Source organism: Meles meles, chromosome 18, assembly GCF_922984935.1.
Source record: "Meles meles chromosome 18, mMelMel3.1 paternal haplotype, whole genome shotgun sequence".
In the NCBI taxonomy this organism is placed as follows: Eukaryota; Metazoa; Chordata; class Mammalia; order Carnivora; family Mustelidae; genus Meles; species Meles meles.
The window spans coordinates 37208403-37228752 of record NC_060083.1 but is presented as its reverse complement, the minus strand read 5'-3'; the positions used below and the strand labels follow the sequence as shown (position 1 = coordinate 37228752).

General features: G+C 44.5%; 1 protein-coding gene across 1 annotated transcript in view; it reads right to left on the bottom strand.

The window, feature by feature from the left end:
- CA10 (carbonic anhydrase 10) overlaps positions 1-19148 on the bottom strand; it is a 501647-nt gene extending 482499 nt beyond the window's left edge. Inside the window, exon 1 of the mRNA XM_045983884.1 lies at positions 19040-19148. Coding sequence (XP_045839840.1) covers positions 19040-19100 — 61 coding nt within the window. The 5' untranslated portion in view covers positions 19101-19148. The remainder of the gene's footprint in view (positions 1-19039) is intronic.
- Between the last annotated feature and the right edge of the window lie 1202 nt (positions 19149-20350).

The following is a 20350-nucleotide window of genomic DNA, read 5'->3' as shown; positions in this document are numbered from 1 at the left end:
CTAAACTCATCAAACAGTAGATTTAAAATGAGTGCATTTTATATATAGTACACTTTGAGAAAGCGGATTTTAATTATCCCATCACAGGCACACTAGAACAGGGGTTGGTGAGATTTTTTTCGGTGAAGGGCCAGATAGTGAACATTTTAGGCTTTGCAGGTTATATGCTCTGATACAACTACCCAGCTCTGCTGTTGTTATGCAGAAGCGGTCACAGACAATAGCTAATACATAAATGAATAGGTGGGGGGTAGCTGGGTCTGAATATGATTTTATTTATGGACTGAAATTTGGTTTTACATATTTTTCATCAATCATGAAATAGTCTTCTTCTTCTTTTTTCCCCCTAATTCACTTAAAAATGTAAAAATCATTCTTAGCTCCCAGACTTCTAAAAAACAGTCAGCAGTCTAGATTTGGTCTAGGGCCGGGGGGCGGGGGGCGGCTGTATTTGCCAAGCCCTGCTCTAGAGTTCGAAAGAGCCCCCATCAAGCAGCATTCTGAAATCTGCTTTCACGGCTTCTCAGGGCAGATGCCAAGAGGGCTTGGGAATCCAGCTCCTGCGAGTCCCGCGGGGTCCTTGCCAGAACCCACCCCTCTGCAGCCAGGCAAAGCCACTGCTGCCTGCTTTTAATTTCCCCATCTGTCCTGGGAGGAGGACCACCATCTCCCAGAGCCCAGCAAAACTCATTCAGCTTGTTATTTGGGAGAAAATGCTCTGTCCAAGTGCAGAAACCGATCAAGGCGGAGGTGATGTGTCTGGCCTGTCTGAATCATTGGGGGGAAAGGTTTGATTTTTCAGGTTGTCATTCCTAAAATTGCTTCTCTTTCCAGGTGATGTTCTTATTTCTGAATGTGGTCTGACCTTCACATTCCCTAAAGAGGAGGGTTATTATTTTTTTTCCCCCCAAAGAGCTGGCAGCAGAACCAGACCCTCAGAAAGCTAGCTCCTTCCCTGCCAAGCAGCCATCCCCAGCACCAACCATCCTGTCCGGGAGGATAGCCTCCCCTCAGAGTGTCTGCCTGGACAGGGCCAGAGTTACTCCAAGCTCCAAGCAGAGGAAGCGTTACAAATCCAAATCAGCACTGAGTAAGAGTTCTTTTTCAGTTTCTGACAGTGATAGGTGCCAGAGGAACCTGCTTGGGGTGGTCAGAACTGCCAAGATAACAAAAGTCAAGATACTTCTCTAGTTCAAAAGCCTCAAGGCTTTAAAAAATGTTTTTGAATATTTTATATATAATTTAACTAATCTTTCATTGAAGAAGATGGATTACCCAGGCACCCAGTTTATTATTCTAGCTATTGGAAGCACTGAAATCAATTGTTTGCATTAGGGGTTGCAAACTTCTTCCATAAGGGCCAAAGAGTAAATATTTTAGGTGTTTCAGGCAACACCATCTCTGTTGTAGCTCCTCAGTTCTGTTGCTGGGGTATAAAACAGCCACAGACAAGTGAATGAATGAGCATGGCTGTGTTCCAAGAAAACTTTATTTGGGATGTGAGGTGGCAAGCCAGATTCGGCCCATGGACACATCTTGACCTCAATGAGTTTGCCATCTGACAGGGGAAGAAAGGCAGGTAGGCAATGAGCAGCACTGGAGACAGCAAGATCCAGTAGGGTATAGAGGACCAAGAGAGAATCCTAACTTGAGGGATCATGACAGCCTTCACAGAGAAGGAGACCCCACCCCAGCTGAATTTGTGAGATGGGATGGTTTGGAGGGGGTGAGAACCGGAGTGGGGGGGTGCAAAACACGCAAAGCCACAGAGTAAGTATGTGCGAAGTGTGTTCACGGGATAGAGAGTAGACAGGTTGGAGCAAAGTTGGAAGGATGTTTGTGGGGTACAACAGACAACTTGGAAGCACCAGTTTTCAAAGCGCGAACTCTTTTTTTATAGAGTCAGGGGAAGAGATAGTTTCTGAACTTCTACAACAATATTCCCTGCAAAGCAGGTAACTCAAAGAAACCGCCTCCTTGGGGCACCTGTGTGGCTCAGTGGGTTAAAGCCTCTGCCTTCGGCTCAGGTCATGATCCCGGGTCCTGGGATCCAGCCCCACATCGGGCTCTCTGCTCAGCAGGGAACCTGCTTCCTCCTCTCTCTCTCTGCCTGCCCCTCTGCCTACTTATGATCTCTGTCTGTCAAATAAATAAATAAATAAAATCTTTAAAAAAAAAGAAACCGCCTCCTTTATAAAGATGATGGGATTGCGTGAATACCACATTCATACGTGTTATGAATGTCATGTTCCTAAAGGGTCACATTTATTAAGCCATTATTACATGCCCAATAATAACATACTAAGTGCTCTACTTTCATACGCCATGTAATACTTACCAAAAAAAAAAAAAAATCACTGAGGTGGCTGCTTTTATCCCCATTTTACAGATTAGAAAACAGAGATGCACAAGAAGTTAACCTACCCAAAGCCTTCCAGCTTGGAGGAGGCAGCGTGTGGGTTTAAACCTCCATCTGTCTCAAATAGCTTACCAGTGCATTCAAACATATTTCTGTGTTTTAACTGTTAAATGATACAATTTTTTAAAACCTCATTTCTAAATTGTCTCTTCCTAGTGTTTCCCTACTCAAAAATCCCCAATACTATGATTACATTTCTCATCTTTTTCTCTCCCTACTAATTATTTTTTTCAAGAGCAACAGATTCATAATTAAAGATTTAGAAATTTAAATTACGTTCAAATTTCACCCAATATGAGTTCACTAAGTTAGCATAAAATTGTGATTTTCATCAATCCCATATCTATCCATCTACATCCATCATTCTTTTCATATTGGTTTTGTCTACATGTTAGGCAGGACTTGCTGTAACACAAACGTATTTATCTCACATGACTTTTGTACAAATGTAATACCAGAATGAAATTTAAAATAACTTAAAAAGCTTATAAATAAAGACCTAGAGGAGAACAGACTATTAATAGCAGTTGCATTCAGGTTATGTGATTCCAGGTAATGTTTCCTTTTCTATTCTTCTCTAAATTACTTAAAATTGAGTTATATTAGGGTTATACTTTTAAAATGCAATCATGTAAAAATGTTCTCAAAAAAAAGAAGCTTATGAAACAACACATTAAGATCTAGTCTAATAGGCAATTAACAAAAGAATTTCCTAATGCAAAAAGGGACTGTGTTCTGTGAAGTTTCCGTGACTCTTGCTTACATGTACTTAAAGCTATTAGGTTTCATTAATTCACTGGGCTCTAATATCAGGCTAGCTGGTGTGGGTGTATCTTCAGCTCCTCTAAATTCAATCAATTTAAGAGAAACAGGAGTAGGGGTTTAGTGGATTAGCTACAACAGGCCATTAATCTCCCCATCCTCAGTTGTAATCCAGCCTCTACCAATGTGATTGGGGAGAAAAAAAAAAACCCGCAAAAAAACCAAACTCTCAGAAAAGCTCCCAAGCCGGCTCCCTCGAGACAAATACGCTTAGGTCACAGTTTGCTTGTCTTTACTTAACATCAATACAGCATTTGTCATCTGTCCTATTTCTTGTTGGTTTTTTCTTTTACGCCTTTTGCTGAAATTCTCAGATCAGATATATTTGAAAGGGAACCATGTCGCAATCCCAGAAATAGCTCAGCATTTAATTATCATTTAAAAAATCATTCTCTCAAGTGGCCATAAAACATAAATCAAAACTATCGTTTCATGTTGCAAATTTGTTAAAGAAACATGGTTAAGGTTACCACACGCATAAATTAGTGGTGGGGGAAGCTAGGGAGACTGAATCATGAAAAGAAAATAGAGTAACCAAATTCCAGTAAAAAATGAGCAAGGGGTAGTTCTAGAACATGTAAATACTATATCTTCTATCATAAATGGAGGAGATCCTAATACCTCATTTCTTTATTGCTCTGGCCAATGAGACAACAGTTACTCATGCATCAAGCTGGAAAAAACTATGAGCAAGTTCCTGACTCAGGGTTTTGTTGATGCCACCAGTCTCAATGCCAAATATTTACTGGATTCCATGAGATCACATACCTGTATAACAGACCTTGATAAGTCTAAACCCTCATTGCAAAATGAAAACAATGTGGCATTAAATATATGTATTTTCTAATTATTAAAAAAATGTGGGCTAGACACAGTAAATTGCCTCTGCAGACCATTTTATGAAAAAGACATGATTGTCTTCTTTCTTATTACCTTTAAAATATTCCCCAAACATCTTAGCTTCCCCTGGTGAATCAGATTCAACCAACCTCAACTGATTATATGTTACGTGCAGGCACTGTGCTAAACACTTTCACATGAATTGGCTCATTTAATCCCCATGTTTTACATGATATTGCCAAATCCCTTCCTATTTTTGCCCAACATTTTTTGTTCTTTTAGCTTCAGCCATAACAATACAGACCATTTACCAAGTGCATTCTATGTGCTAAGCAACTCACTGCGTTTTAAAATTTCAGTCTCTCTTAACTCCAAGGATAAATGCTATTACTTCCAGACTACAAAAGAAGACACCAAGGATAAGAGATTTTAAGTAAGTTCCCGAGGTCACAAAACCCGAGGTGAAATTCTAAGACTCCAATACAGAGTCCACATGGTTTTCAGGATGTGCTTTGATGAAGCAGCCAATGATGACTTCTTGACTCTTTCCAAGGGTCTTATTAGAGAACCACAAGGTCATCTTTCTACAAGTATAGTTTCGGTTATTCTCTCATCCTACACCTTAGCTGATACTTGTCCATCTCGGAAGTCATCGGTCACTCTCCTCGCCACTCACAGTCAGGAACATTCTTCGTGAAATTTAATTTTGCTGCCTCAACATTTCCCAAACTGGAAAAGTTTAGCATCACAGCAAACTTGGATAACCTTCTGTAAAAGTTTCTTAATATGATAAAATTTCCAAGTTGGAAAGGGACCTAGAAATTACCTAGCCCAATACTCCTGTTTAAAAGGAAAAAACTGGGGCCCAGGCCAATAAAATGATTTCCCCCAGACCACAGAGCTGGTAGGAGCAAAGCTAACACTAACACTCATGTTTTCTGACTTCCGTCCCATTCATCTTTTTTTTCCATTCACCTGATTTGCTCTTCTGTGTAATTTTTAGAAATGTGTTCTTAGAACAATATTTAAGAAGTCTCAAAATTCTGGATTTAGGAAAGCGATTTGTTTGTTCTTAACCTAGGCCTCCTGTCTCTGATCTAACATATTAAGCAAAGTAACATTTTGAATACTAGGCTAATTGCTTTTTGTTTAGTAGTTTGTGGGGTGGGTCACTGTTGAAAGGATCTTTGAAAATTTAATCACTATTCTTCATACTTGTCTACTTCCTCAAGGAATTCAGGGGTACTTCTAGAGACCTATGAACAGGTTGTGCATTTCCTAAGGATGTATTGTGGTAAGACAACAAAAAACTTCACACTGTTTTACCTAGCTACCACAATACTGGGAAATTTTTAAAGAAATAGTTCAATGGAAATAAATATCTATACTTCTTTGACATAAGCCATAGTAACTTCCTTCTAGATATGTCTCCTGAGGCAAGGGAAACAAAAGCAAAAATAAACTATTGGGACTTCGTCAAAATAAAAAGCTTCTACACAGCAAAAGAAATAATCAACAAAACTGAAAGGCCACCTAGGGGATGGAAGAAGATATTTGCAAATGACATATCTGAGTGGTATCCAAAATATATAAAGAACTTATAAAACTCAACACTTAAAAAACAAATCCAATTTTAAAAAACGGGCAGAAGACATGAACACACATTTTTACAAAGAAAACATACAGATGCCTGGTAGACACATGAAAAGATGCTCTACACCACTCATCATCAGGGAAATACAAATCAAAACCACAGTAAGATGCCATCTTACACCGGTCAGAATGGCTAAAATAAAAAATACACGAAAACAACAAGTGTCAGTAAGGATGTGGAGAAAACAGAACCCCTCTTACACTGTTGGTGGGAATGTAAACTGGTGCAGCCACTCTGGAAAACAGTATGAAGATTCCCCAAAAACTTAAAAACAGAACTACCCTCTGACCCAGCATTACCCAAGAATACAAGAATACTAATCCAAAGGACAACATGTACCCAAATGTTTACAGCAACGTGATCTACCAACAGCCAAAATTATGGAAACAGCCCAAGTGTCCATTGACTGATGAATGCATAAAGAAGATGTGATATATATATACACTCAGCCATCAAAAAGAATGAAATCTTGCCATTTGCAACAACATGGATAGAGCTGAAGAGGATTATGCTAAGAGAAATTGGTCAGAGAAACACAAATACCATATGATTTCACTCATATGTGGAATTTAAGAAACAAATGAGCAAAGGGGAAAAAAAGAGAGAGAGGCAAACTAAGAAACAGACTCTTGACTATAGAGAACAAACTGATGGTTAGTTACCAGAAGGGAGGTTGCAGGGGGGTGGGGGAGATGGATAGAGATTGAGGAGTGCGCTTATCTACATTGTACACCTGAAATTAATATCACAGTGTATGCTAACTAACTGGCATTTAAATAAGAACTTAAATATATATATATATATATATATATTTAAGGCTGGGAGTCACAGATATATATATATATATATATATATATATATATATATATATATATATATATAGGACCCCCAAAGCCAAAAAAAAAAAAAAATGGCAAAAACTAGAAACACAGATCTCAAAAACAGGGAAAAGGGATAACTACAAATTATGCTATTTTCAATGAATAAATTATATGGGAGTATTACAAAGTCATGAGCATTAAGGTGGCAGATGCCAACTAATCGTTCACCACACCATTTTCCTTCTGTAAGTAAATACGAGGCTAGCCGACAATTCCCAAGCTCTTTTGAAATAAGAAGTGGCCATGGGACTGGCCAGAAGTGATGGGCACAGCTTTCCTGCTTGGTCTATAAAACCTCTCCCATGATCCTTCTCCATATGCCTTTTCCCCATCTGCTGCCATTGACTCCTAGAACAACACTAGAAGCCCCTCTTGAAGACAGCAGAGCCTCCATGGGCCTTGAGACTTCCAAGTCACTGCAAAGACAAGATTCCTACCCTTCTATCCCTCCCCTCCTTACCATGCCCTCCCTTATACACCTTACACACACTCCCTTATACACCTTACACACACACACACACACACACACACACACATCTTGACACCAATGAGCAAGCAATGTGAGCAGGAAATAAGCTTCTACTGTGTTATGTCACCAAGATTTTGCTGTTTAGCTATCACCAAGTCCAGGATTTCTTAAGCTGAAGTAACTAGGAAGCAACAGGGAAATACTTAAAAAATACAATGTAAAAAAAAATAATAAAATTTTTAAAAAGATACAATGTAAAGTTAAAAAAAAACGAAGAGCAAAGATTTGAGGTTGAATTGCAACTGCAAACTTCAGTAAATAAACATTTGGTTTATAAGGAATCTGTTTTCCTCCATTTCCTTTGACACTGTGAGTTGGCATTAAAATGAACTAGCTCTGTGACTCCCAGCCTTGCTCTGGTGTGTGGCGCCAAAACACACCCACATTTAAAGGCCCCCGGCTTGCAAAGAGCGCAGACCAAGGAGGAGCATTTCCCTGGAACACAGTTCCAGCCTGAACAGCAAGTGCACCAGTACAACTCTCAGTCATTAATGTGTCCAACACCTCTTCCCTGGAGGAGGGGCACATTACAAGCCTTTACCTGGCTTGGTCAAGCTGCGATCTCTCTCTGCAGTTCTGAGAGCAGGAGAGGAAAACAAAGGCCGGGGGTGGGGGTGGGGGGGTAACACCACCTCGTGTACTAAAAGGCATAGGAGACTCATTTAGCTACAACACAGCACTTCAAAGACACAAGCTAAAAGGCCACAAAGAACTTCTTCACCACAGTGGAAAAACAGAGATGGAGGTTGTTAAAGACGCAAAACATGACTTCCCTCCTTTACATTTCATTCTGCAGGGGCTGAGTGGCTGGGACTTAGATCCGGGATCATCACGGTGTTCCTAAGAGTTGGCCATCCAGTGGCACTCCTAGTCACACCCGGGCAGTACAACAGACACACACTACTCACAGACGCCCCACTTTCTAACTGTTGGTATAATCGCCCTGTATCTACGGGGAAGTTAAAGGTGGGGGCCTTTTTGGGGGGCAAGCTTCCCTTTTTTTTTCTTTGATTACATTAATAAGCAAACTAACAACAACAAACCATCCAACTGAGCATTTCTCCACAGCTGTGGAGATCAGCTAGAAGATTATAAGCAGAACACACAACCGGGAATTTTGAATTACTAATGTTCCTTCCATTTCTAGGCCCCAGAGTCTCCCCACTGGTAAGAATGAGTGAGCACCACCACAGCTCTGTTACCAAAGGCCAGATGGAGAAGTCAAGTTCTCAGACACAAGACTGAAAACACCTTAAGAACCAGAGTCCAGGGAGCCTGGGTGGCTCAGTCTGTTAAGTGCCTGCCTTCAACTCAGTTCATGATCCCAGGGTCCTGAGATCGAGCCCCGTATCAGGCTCCCTGCTTGGCGGGAAGCCAGCTTCCCCCTGTCTGTTGCTCTGCCTTCTTGTGCTCGCTCTCTCTCAAATAAATAAATAAAAATGTAAAAAAAAAAAAAAAAGACCCCGAGTCCATACTAAAGAGTGGGTGGGCTTTTTACCTAAGGCACTCTACCGCAATGCTATAGGGCAGTGACCTTTCTCAAGTACCCGCTTCTCCCAAGCTAGAATCCAATAAGAAAATGCCCTATCCTAACGATGTCCTTTAACAGGAACGAGATGACACGGGAAGAGGAACAGCAATGCCTCCGCTGATGCTCAGCCCTCCTGGTTCAGGTTTTATAGCATGGAATCACCAAACACAAAGGAGCCAAAATACATTTTAAACAAGTGCGCCCAACCGACACTGGGTTTGTCAAATGCAGACAGGAGTTGAGTCTGAGAAGGCAATAGAAAGCTATCGAACATATCGCTCCCTGGGAAGATGCCAGTCCTCTGGGACTCTCTGTGTGCTCAAAGAACCCCACACAGTAGAAGGGAAAGGGCAGCTAGCAGAAATCTTCTTCATCTCTCCTCCCTCCTGGCCTCAGAGCTTGTCTCCCATTCTCCCGTGAAACCACTAAACCTTTCTTTGTTATTCACGTATGTGCTGATTCACTCATTCCTTATTGAGCGTCTTCTAAATGCGAGGCACTGGGCAGAGCAATGGGGGAAAAAAAAAAAACAACACACAGTATTTCTGCATCATCTACTACCCAAATGCCACAAGGGTAAAGATCATGGCTGCCATGCTTACCATATTGCCTGGTCCAGCACCTCCCTCAGAGGACGCATTCGTTAGCATTTGATGAATGAATGAACCCACACATTGAACAGTAGGGGTGGGGGGGACCAGAGCCCTTCCATAGATATGACACTTTAGTTGTTCACTTCAAGAATCCTGTGAGGTATTTATTATTATTCCAACGTCACGGAGGAAGAATGGCCGGTCTCCCTCGGTAAGTGCTGCCATCACAATGGTCTTCCTTGAGGGTGAGAGGTAGCCGTGTGCGGTAGGAAGAGGGGGCAGCGGAAGGGGATATGTTGACTCATATCCTTCAGTAAATGTGTTTATTCCAATTCTGGCATTGCTGCCAAATGTGTTCCGAAACCAGCAGGACTTGGCTCTGGAAAACGCACCTGAAAGTCACAGGCTTCATTTCCTACCGCCAGCCCCTTTCGCCACTGGGTATGAAGTATTGGACCAAGTTAAAGATTAATTCTGCATTTTTGGTGACAAAGGTCACACCTCTCCCAGATGAGGAGGAAAAGGCATTTGTAGGCTGTCTCCTTCACAGCCGCTGACGATCTCTCTGCCGTCATCCTGATGGTACCTTAATGCAAATGTAATCAAACCCGAACACTGGCTATCCCATTACACGGACCAATCTAGCTAATAAAGAGCCATTAGAGCTTTGTCATAAAGGCAATCCCGGACCATTTCTTACCACTCGCAGCTCCCCACCCCAGGCTCTGTGTGATGGAAACCCTCTAAAGTTTTGTTTAGGGTTACATGAGATGAAACTGCAAAAAGATTCGATTAACAAAGAGAAGAAGGTAATTGGCATACTGCCAACTCCGGGCTCAGCCAGTGCAGTTCTGGCTTTTTCCTAGGGTCCGAACACCTGGGGACAAACTAAGTAAGGTGATAAATTCTGTACTGTGTATCTGGGTTATCTCAAAAGTTTCTGGGAAGCCACCTGGCACTAGAGGGGACACTGGAAAATCACCAGTGATCTGGGCCAAATGGAGCATTACTGGGCCCTAGCCCAAAACCTTACCCCTGGCTCATCAATTCCCAGGGAAGAGAAAGACGTAAGCTAGAGCTACTTCTTGGGGCCTTTAAAGGATGCCTTCCCTGCCCAGGGAGGCACAAGGGTGGTTTCTGTTGACAGTTTTTAGATGTAAGGTGTTACTGTTACTGCAGTCCTCTCTCCCCAACCTCCTAGATCTCAACCTCATCTACTACACCCCACTCTCTAGTGGTTGCCTTGTTGACCTCTGGACAGTCCCCCAAATTCATCCTGGGTCTCCTCTCATGGTCCTGCCTTTGCAAATGTTCTTTCCTGTGATCGCCCCTCCCCACCACCCTCCTCCCAGTCAATCAGCAAATCAGCAAAAATCCTCCATCTCTCCAAGACTCAGCCCAAGCATCCTTTAACACTGCTTCCCACCCCCCACCTCCAAGAATGAGTCAGACGTCCCTTCTCAATACTTATTGGATTCTGCTGTCGCTACGAATATTTTTTAAATTGCTCTCTTACTAGATTGTGAATTCCTGGAGGGAAAGATCCGAGCCGGACTCACTCCTGTTGGATGCCCAGTACCTTCCATATAGTGTCCCCTCCGTAAATGCTGAGTGATTAAGAGGACAAGGGAAGACATTTCCTTTAGGTCTCTACACTTGATCTCTGGTAACGGGACCCTCGAGAGGGTAAAATGGGTATATAATTTAGTGGGCCACGAGTATATTCTCCCAAGTGAGCGGCGTCTATCGGAATGACAAGTGCAGAGCAGAATAAGCAAAACGGATGCAAAGTGCTTCACGAGGCTTCAAGCATCTGTCCCATGCCACCTAGTGCGTCTACTAGGCGCATACGGCCCAAAAGCATGCTTGGAGTGCTTCACTTCCCTTAGCCTTCTTGTAACAGTAAAGACGTTACTATTAATATTTCCATTGTTATTCAAGTACAAAATTGGTGGCATTTGCTTCACATGAAAATCTCAAAGATGAGGGTAAATCAGGTCCATAACAGATAGGACGACAGTCCCTCAGAATGTTCCATAATGGCTTAATTGATCTATTACACCATTCTTTTTAAAATGGGTGTTGTGAGCAAGAATAAAGGCTGAACAAGAAGACAAGGAATTGGGTTTCTGAGTTATTTCTTATTGGAATCAAAGTTTAAAAAGAATTGCACTAAACCTTTTTTTTTTTTAATGTCATTTTCCGTACCTCCACTTTAACTCCTCATAACTAAAAGAAAAAGTCTGAACTTCTTAACTTGGCTAACTCACCCCTGCCCACTGGCCCCAGGTTATTCTTCCAGTCCTGTCTACAGTCCTTAATTCCAGCCCACCCCCTCCCTATGCCCAGCTCACTGCACTTCTAATCCTTGTTTTTTCTCATTCCTTCCTATCAACCTACTATTCATGCCTCAAGATATGTCTTTTTTTTTTTCTTTTTCCTGTCCTTTTGAATTCTCAGGTATTCTTTCAACCTCATTCAAATGTTCCTCTATGGAACCTTTACCATCCCCACTTTTTTTTTTTTTTTTAAAGAATTTATTTATTTGTCAGAGAGAGAGAGCAAGAACACAGTAGGGGGAATGGCAGGCAGAGGGAGAAACAGGTTCCCCACTGGGCAAGGAGCCAGATGTGGGACTGGATTTGTGACCTGAGCTGAAGGCAGAGGCTTAACCCACTGAGCCACCCAGGCGCCCCTCCCTTCCCCACTTGTATCCACCGACATGTTCCTTCTTCACACTCCTGTAACACTTTGTGCACACCTCTATCTCCTGTCTTGGAAATATCGAGGATCAGAGGTTGTTCGTGATTCTTAGCCCCGACGCATAGTTACCCGACAGTGCTATTTTGTTGAACAATGAAGAAATGACTGAATGATTCACTGGAATTTACAAGAACAGGTCCAAAGTGTCAAGAACAAGGATAGTTGTCGATGACAATGATGGTGATGATTTCATGCGGTGGCTGCCATTCGCTGAGTCACTACTACATGTCACGAGCCACGGCAGGATCTTGTGTATATTTTTTCCACTCCTCATTTTACAGATTTTACAGAGACTCAGAGAAGTTAAACAACTTCTCTAAGACCACATAGCGGGAGAAAATACCAAAGCAAGGAATATTATGTACAGGTCTATCTCGGTTCCAAAGCCCATGCTTACTCTCCTACAATATGGGTAATCTGGTCCATGGTAAATGTATTCCAGACCAGACACCCTGTTAGCATTTTACAAATATTGTTCTGCTCCTTACAATGACCCTGTAGGATCAAAATTCTTGGGAAGTAAGTATCGTGTCCATTTTACAGATGAGAAAACTGAAGTGTCCGCCAGACTCAACCATCTCCAATTCCAAACTACAAACTACAAACTATGCAAAGTACAGCAGTAGCTAGAAACTTGCAACACGAATTTAAAACCCAAAGAAATGGTGGGATTTCAAACAAATTTTAACCAAGTTCAGTCCATTGAATGCAGGCAAAGATCCATAATTAAAAAAATAAACATCACCGGGGTGCCTGGGTGGCTCAGGGGTTAAGCCTCTATCTTCGGCTCAGGTCATGAACTCAGGGTCCCGCATCGGGCTCTCTGCTCAGCGGGGAGCCTGCTACCCCCCCCCCCCCCGCCTGCCTCTTTGCCCACTTGTGTTCTCTCTGTCAAATAAATAAATAAAATCTTTTTTAAAAAAATAAAATAAAATAAAAAATAAAAATCACCAAGAAATTAAATATCTGAAGACACTCCATGTTTTTTCCTCAATTCAACAGCTCCCAACATGGGCTCATCCCAACTTTCTAGCATCCTAAAGGGAACTTTTATTCCAACTGGGACTGTCTTCCCTGTACATCACTCATTCCTATTCCTCTCCTTTGGATGATGGAGTCCCTCCATCTCTTCCTTCTAAACCTCCAACATCTAGCCAATATCCTCCTTTCCCTTCATATCTGGACTTCTCTCTTCGGTGGCATGTATGTCCTTTATGAAATAAGACTAATCCGTGTATGTCCTTTATGAAAACAGACTAATTAGTCTTGTTATTTCATATCACAATAACTTTGTGCATCACAACTCTGCTGTCATATCTTAACGATTAAGCACTCATTATTCACATGATTTTATAGCACTCTGCATTATGTGTATGTATCTCAACGTTGCTTTCATAACTCTACCTTAAGTGCAGATCATTCAACAGTACAGTAAGACACAAACGCTTTACATTTGAGCAACCCAAAGAACACTCAGGATCTCCCTCTGTTGTTCCCTCCACAATCCTTTGGACTGGGGAGAGAAGTGATCGTTTTCATTTTACAGAGGAGGAAACCGAGACTCAAAGCGTCTGAAAGAATCCCCCAAAGAGGTAATTAAGGAAGACTATGACTGCAGGGTGGGTCTTCCAAGTTCCATACTCCTTCTATGAAGGCCTGCCACCATAGATTTTTTTTTTTAAAGATTTCATTTATTTATTTTACAGACAGAGATCACAAGTAGGCAGAGAGAGAGGTGGGGAAGCAGGCTCCCCACTAAGCAGAGAGCCCGAAGCAGGGCTCGATCCCAGGACCCCAAGATCATGACCTGAGGCGAAGGCAGAGGCTTAACCCACTGAGCCACCCAGGCGCCCCACCACCATAGATATTTATGATGCCTGGATCTCTTCCTGACCTAAACCCCAGGCCCAAAGATATAATGCTTAATCAATAATCAATCAATAATCAATTAATCAATAATCAAAGGCTGGCCTTTGATGGCCTAGGATGGCCATCCAACCTCCTTTCCTCCCCACCCAAGAAACTGATTCTCCACCTTGACATCTCTCCTTTTCCCCAGGGCTTTTTATTACTCAGAAAGACTCTTGTCTCTCGGACAAGAAAGTCCCATCTCTGATGATGGGATCTGTTAGTGACTGGGCTCTATGACATCACACAGCAAACTGGATTTAAACAAACCAATGAGGGGCACCTAGGAGGCTCAGTGGGTTAAGCCTCTGTTGTTGGCTCAGGTCATGATCTCAGGGTCCTGGGATGGAGCCCAGCATCGGGCTCTCTGTTCAGCAGGGAGCCTGCTTCCTCGTCCCCCCCCACCCCGCCTCTCTGCCTACTTGTGATCTCTGTCTGTCAAATAAATGAAAAATCTTAAAAAAAAAAAAAAAGAAAGAAGAAAAAGAAACCAATGAGATCATCAGATAAATAGTCTTTGTGGGGATGGGGGCTCTTTCTGTATTTAATGGAATGTTCTCTTTCAAGTCATATTGATAGTCTATATAGTTTGCCATCTTGGCACTTGAAAGCTGGGTTTATACAGAGTGATCATTTACCAGCAGAAGGAGGAAAATTCTGTTGCTCCCCTGGGTATTAAGTACGACGTCGTTCCCAGGTGATGTATTAAACGTTCCAAGCCTCACCTCAGTACGGGGCTCAGAGAGATAAAGTGAGTTTTACTCATAATAGGCACCAAAGCCCAATGCTACCAGTTTCATTGATACGAGAAAGAAAATTAAGAGATAGTTCAAAGTCGTTAGGCGAAGCCGTCCTTGAAAGTAGGAGGAAAATGCTCAATGTTAAAAAATGCGCTTGCTCGTGATTTTCTTTTTGCTTTTAAACACTATAAAGTGAGGAAGGTAAAGGCTCTGTTCTGTCACAGCCTCAAAAAACCTGTGCAGTGCCTGATTTGTAGGAAAAAAATTATATTATTGCAAGCTTTCTCTGCCTCAGATATTGGGCCAAGTGAAAAAAATCACTGAACGCATTATCTCATTTAATCCATGTCTCAAAGCTGTGGGGTAGGGACTATTACCCCCTCTCTAAATGTAGAGACACTGAAGGGAAACCATTTTATTTTCCAATTTCCCAATTAGGAAAAGAGCATAGGAAATATTCCTTGCTTATAGGGATGGCTGATCCCAAGGGGCTGGCGGTAAACCCGGGTAACAGTCTCAACCATTTGCCTGACAGTCATATACAACTCAAATGCTACCTTATGTCCAGGACAGAACAGCAATCACCCCAAGCTTCCACTTCCAAACTAAGACTTGCATCCATTTAACGCAATTCGTTCTTTCAACTCAGAGACATCCCAATAAAGAAATAAATATATATATACCGAATAAAATATTTAAAAGAAATCCTGAGCCAGAAAAATAAGTGCCATCCTGAATTCTGACTGAGACCTGGATGCTAATCCTGGCCGCGAAACTGCTGTAGGCTTTGGCGGCCTTGTCTATAAAATTACCCTACAAACTCTAAGAAGAGATGAATGAAAATATGTGCCATGTTATGTAATATTGATGAAAGCACCACATCGTTTTAATTACTATTGCTGTTATTATGATGAATAAACTCACAAAGAAGTAAAGTTACATAGAGGCAAGTAGGATGTGTTGTGGAAATGAAATCAGACAGCTGTCTCTGGGCCAGGAAATTCTCTCCCGGCGCTGCTAAGCATTCATTCTCGCTGATCCGAGCTGCTTTTGTAAGAATGGAATGGTGCTCTAGCTAGCACAGGAAAAAATCATCCTCATTCTCCTCTCCCTCTCTCTCTCTCTCTCTTTCTTTCCCGCTCTCTGTCTCCTTCTCTCTTCTTCACAGATCTTGACTGCCTTACACTTTTGGCAAAATGATATCTGAGTCTGATGGGGAACAGAAGACCTCCCAGATCATGATATTCCCTCTTAAACCTAGCTGTGCTGGCCTCCAGTAGCCAACATGGATATGATCGTGCAAATGGAAGGCACATGCTCCAGCCTCAGCAGCTGGTTAAGGCTGATCAAGGAGAACCCCCTCCTCCCCCAATCCCATTTGCTGACAGCTTCATCACGACCAAATGAGGAGTGCAGAGCCATCAAACATACCAAGCCCAGGGCTCTGTATTTTAAGAAATATATCCACACAGACCCTGAGAGAAAATGCTTCAGGGACACTTAATTGGCAGAATGGGGAGAGCTAAGGGTGGGAATCTTTGCTTAACAAAACACAGAGCAACAAAGCACCAGAGTGTTTCCGAAAGCCAAGGCTACCAAGTGAAATTCAGTCACTAGAGGCCAGATCTACCACCAAAATTTTCCTTCTGCAAAATGTTTACACTGCAGACTGCTTTGCTGACCTTTTCTAGTAATGAATCAATCAATCACTGAGGCTTGGTAACTCAGGAAGAATTAGTACCCATTTACTGGGTAGGATAATTCACCCCAGGATGGGAGAGAGGTGCTTTGTTTTTTTAATTTTTTTTTTTTTTAATTTAAGATTTAGTAGAGTCTAGGATCGCAGGGTTATGTTCCTTTTGGTAAAGCTCAGTCGTTGAGTAAATTAAAACTGCAAATCATGGAAACAGAAATGAAAGACCCACTAAACTGTCCCTGAGCCACAATTATTCAACCTTAGTGCCCTGCATAACTATACCTCTTAAGGCTGCTAGAGGGGAGGGAAAAAAAAAAAAGTCCCTAAATCATGGCAACTGTGAATCATAATTATATTGTTAATCAGAATTAGTACATGGAAATCACCGAATGGGCAGTTGTTTGGGGAGGGAAACCACCTTGGCTGTGGAGAAAGAACAGCCTTTGAAAATTAAGTTCACGGAAGTGTAAATGAAGAGTACACAATGTCGCAATTCTGCCTAAGTGTCTTCACAAAGCATAATTAATTAATAAATTAATGCAGAGCCTAACTAGACATTTGGAAGGCAGCTATGCTAACCACTATACCACCAATGCTCCGGCCTAACTAGACATTTGGAACGCTAACCTAGTTTTCTGTGTTTGGCTAATAGCTAGCAATTTTGCTTACACCTTTACCCCCTTATTACAGAGCAATGATGACTATTTAGTAAATACATGTGAACGGCCACATACTTCACAGCACCTCTTCTGGGTTGGAAATAAGCCCCTCCTAATACTGGTATTTATAGAAGTTGGTTACAGAGACACCAAATCAAGTAGAGCTGTGATAAGAAGCCCCTTAAGTTCTCTTTTGGAGGCTCAGAACGGACCCTGTCTCTGAGAGTTCCCCTGTGATGGCCTGGCCAAATGCAGGGTAGGAGCTGGGGAGAAGGGAGTTTGGGGGATCCAGAGCTTCAGTGAACACGAACATTTTGTTAACCCTAAATGGACTCAGCTGGCTTGGCTGCTTTATGAATTACTTACGATGGTGGAGAGAGGCAGGAAAAGGCTATTTTCTAATTACTGAAATATTACGGAACAAGAGAGACAGTTTGAGAGAGTTGTAGAAAAGAAACGTTTAAAATGTGCTCTTGTAAGATGCTACCCACGCCTGGTCATATGACTGGTATCAACCCTTATAAGTCACCTGGGAATTTTTCCTCTTTGATGTGGGATGGGGTAAAACAAGTCCCATAGAGGATTTGGGGTGGTCGCAGGCACTTTTTATTGTCTTCCAAAAGTATTACAGAGGCAAAATTTTTAGTTGGGTGGCCAAGCACCAAAGAGAATGATTTTGAATAGAAGATTCCCTATTCCTGCTCTAAGAGGAGAAAGTTGAAACTGAACAGTGTTATTTGGAACTAGGCCCAGGGTAAGCACAGACAAGGATTTTTAACACTCAAAACCAGGTCTGGGTTAGGAGGTAGGGACTGGCTGGGCTGAAGGAAGATGCGGGAAACAGGGCCCTCCACCTCAATCCTGCTATGGGTCTGTTCACAGGGGCAACATTTCTGCTCTCCTCTTCTGGTGACTTTATGGGAAGTTGGCTGAGTCCCCAATTATGCAGAGGTAATGCAGGCACAGGGGTGCCCTGCAAATGGGTCCTACCCTAGCCGCTTTAATGACAGGTGGGAGGTGAAATCCAAGGGACACTATCAGTGGGAAGAGGCACTGAACAGAACTGGGGAATACTGCTGATCCTGGGGTTTTTTCTCATGGCTCCCCTCCACACCACCAACTCCCTGCACCAACAAAGACGCTGCTTGGATATCAGAATCCCCTCCAACACACAGACACACAGGCTTACGCAGGTACAAGCCCTACCCCATTCACCTCATCACTCCTGAAACCACAGACTGCTGGGAGTAGCCTGAGGTCAGTGAGTCTGGGGTAGCACATCCTGGCCACCGGGAATCCGACAGGCTACAATCCAGAGTGGTATTTACGATACTGTGTTGTTGCAGGCAGATGTTGCCTTTACTTGTGGAGCTGGGCGTGCTAGCATGCTTCAGACCATCATGACCAGTCCTGATGTGCTTGGGGAAGGCATGGAGGACCTCCACATCCCTCCGGTCCCTGCTGGTGGCACTCTATAGTCCCGCATCCTCCCGCAGTCTCTCGAAAGTGCCTAGATACTAGGGCAGGGCTCTGCGTCCATTTTGCCAGCCAGGAACCACCGAGTTTGGGAACTTTGAAAACCAGGGGATGGGGGTGGGGGCTGCCAAGGCTCAGATTTCGGGGCCAGAGTTCTCAACCAGGAAAGCAGTTGAAAATCAACACTGATCTATCTGTCTTTTCTTTCTTATCCCTCAGTGCTTCTATGTTCCAGGACTCCATACAGATACTAACCACACCACACACAAACAGACACACAGACACAGGCGCGCGGGCGGGCGCGCGCACACACACACACACACACACACACACCCACACCCTTGGGCTTAGAAGGTTTTTCAATTCCGAAGGCAGCAAACCCAAAGAGCTGCAAGGGTCTCTGCCACCACCCCCTTCCCCTCCTACCCCGGGAGGCTACTTGACAGTCTATATACACAATAAAACCCCACACATTCCAAACAGCACAAGGTAACCCAAACCCGCCAGTGACTCCAGCGCGTCCCATACCTGATATGCAGACGATGAAATTGGCTTGAAGAAGAAAAAGCACCTCCCAGACTATTTCCATCCTCTGATTCTCATTCCAAGTGCATCACTCGACGGGAAAACAGGGGGGGAAGGGGGGAGCCCGACACGGCACACACACATACAAACACGCACACACTTGCGAGCGAGCGCACACTCGCACTCCCACCCGACAGCCGGCCAGGGACAGTCACCCCCAAGATCAATATCGCAGTTTGAATTGTTCCGGCAAATCTCCCCTCGGGCTCGACGGATGTGCGCCCCAGATGTGCTGACACATGTCCGACGTCTCGCTGCTCCGGAGGTCTCCCCGATCGCCGGTCTCTGCTCCTCGCACGAGAGGCGGAAACAGCACTAGCAGCGGCGGCGGCAGCCACCTGAAGCCACCAGCGCCGGGCTCTTCCTGCAAAAACGAGACCCCGATCCGCCTGGCGCCCCAAGAAGACATAGACGATAGCCCCCCGCCGGGCCGCGCCGCACAGTTCCGGGGCCCCGGCGCTCGCAGCTCGCTGGCTAAGCCCAGGTAGTCCGCGACAAGTTGCCCTCGAAGTCCGCCCCCCTCACCGGGGCATGGTCAGAGGCTGTGCCGCGCTCCGGGGCCGCTCTCCTCCTGCTTCAGGGGGGCGGGGGGACGAGACGACACCGCAGACAGGGGAGACAGAGAAAGAGAGGCAGGAATTATTGCCCGAAACCGCCGGCAGCCTCCGCCGACCCTCCCTGCTCCCCAAGTCCGCGCTCAGCCCGCCGCCTCTGAACCCGGCTCGGGCGGCGCGTCCAGGGCGCAGAGCGCGGAAGGCGGGGAGCCTGGGACCGGGGCGCGTCTGGGGCCCACGGGCTCCCCACGTCGTGCGCGCGCTTCCCGTTCCTCTGCTATTTTCCTGGGCTCCCCGGAACCCCCAGTTGCCTCGCTTCCATCGCCCGCAACTAGAGCCGCCGCCGCCGCCGCCGCCGCCGCGATTTTCCGCAATGCAACTGCAGGGGTCGTTATTTCCTCGCCTACGGAGCCCGGCGCTGCCGGATTCGGAGGGGAGGAGGAGGGCAGGTGGGGGCGAGAGGAGGGGGAGGAGGGGGCGGCCCGGCCAGGTGAGCGTCCCCGCCGCTGCCAGCCTCCGCGGCAGCCCCGCCGCCCCGCCGCCCGGCGCCCGGGGGGGCGGAGGCAAGACGCCGGGCTGGGGAGCTGAGGCTCAGCGCGGCCAGAAGGCAAGGGTTGGGCGTCGGAGCTGCGGGCCAGCGCGGAGACGCCTGGGTCCCCGCCGCTCGGTTGCCCTCCAGGATTGGGGAGTTTCTCATCTC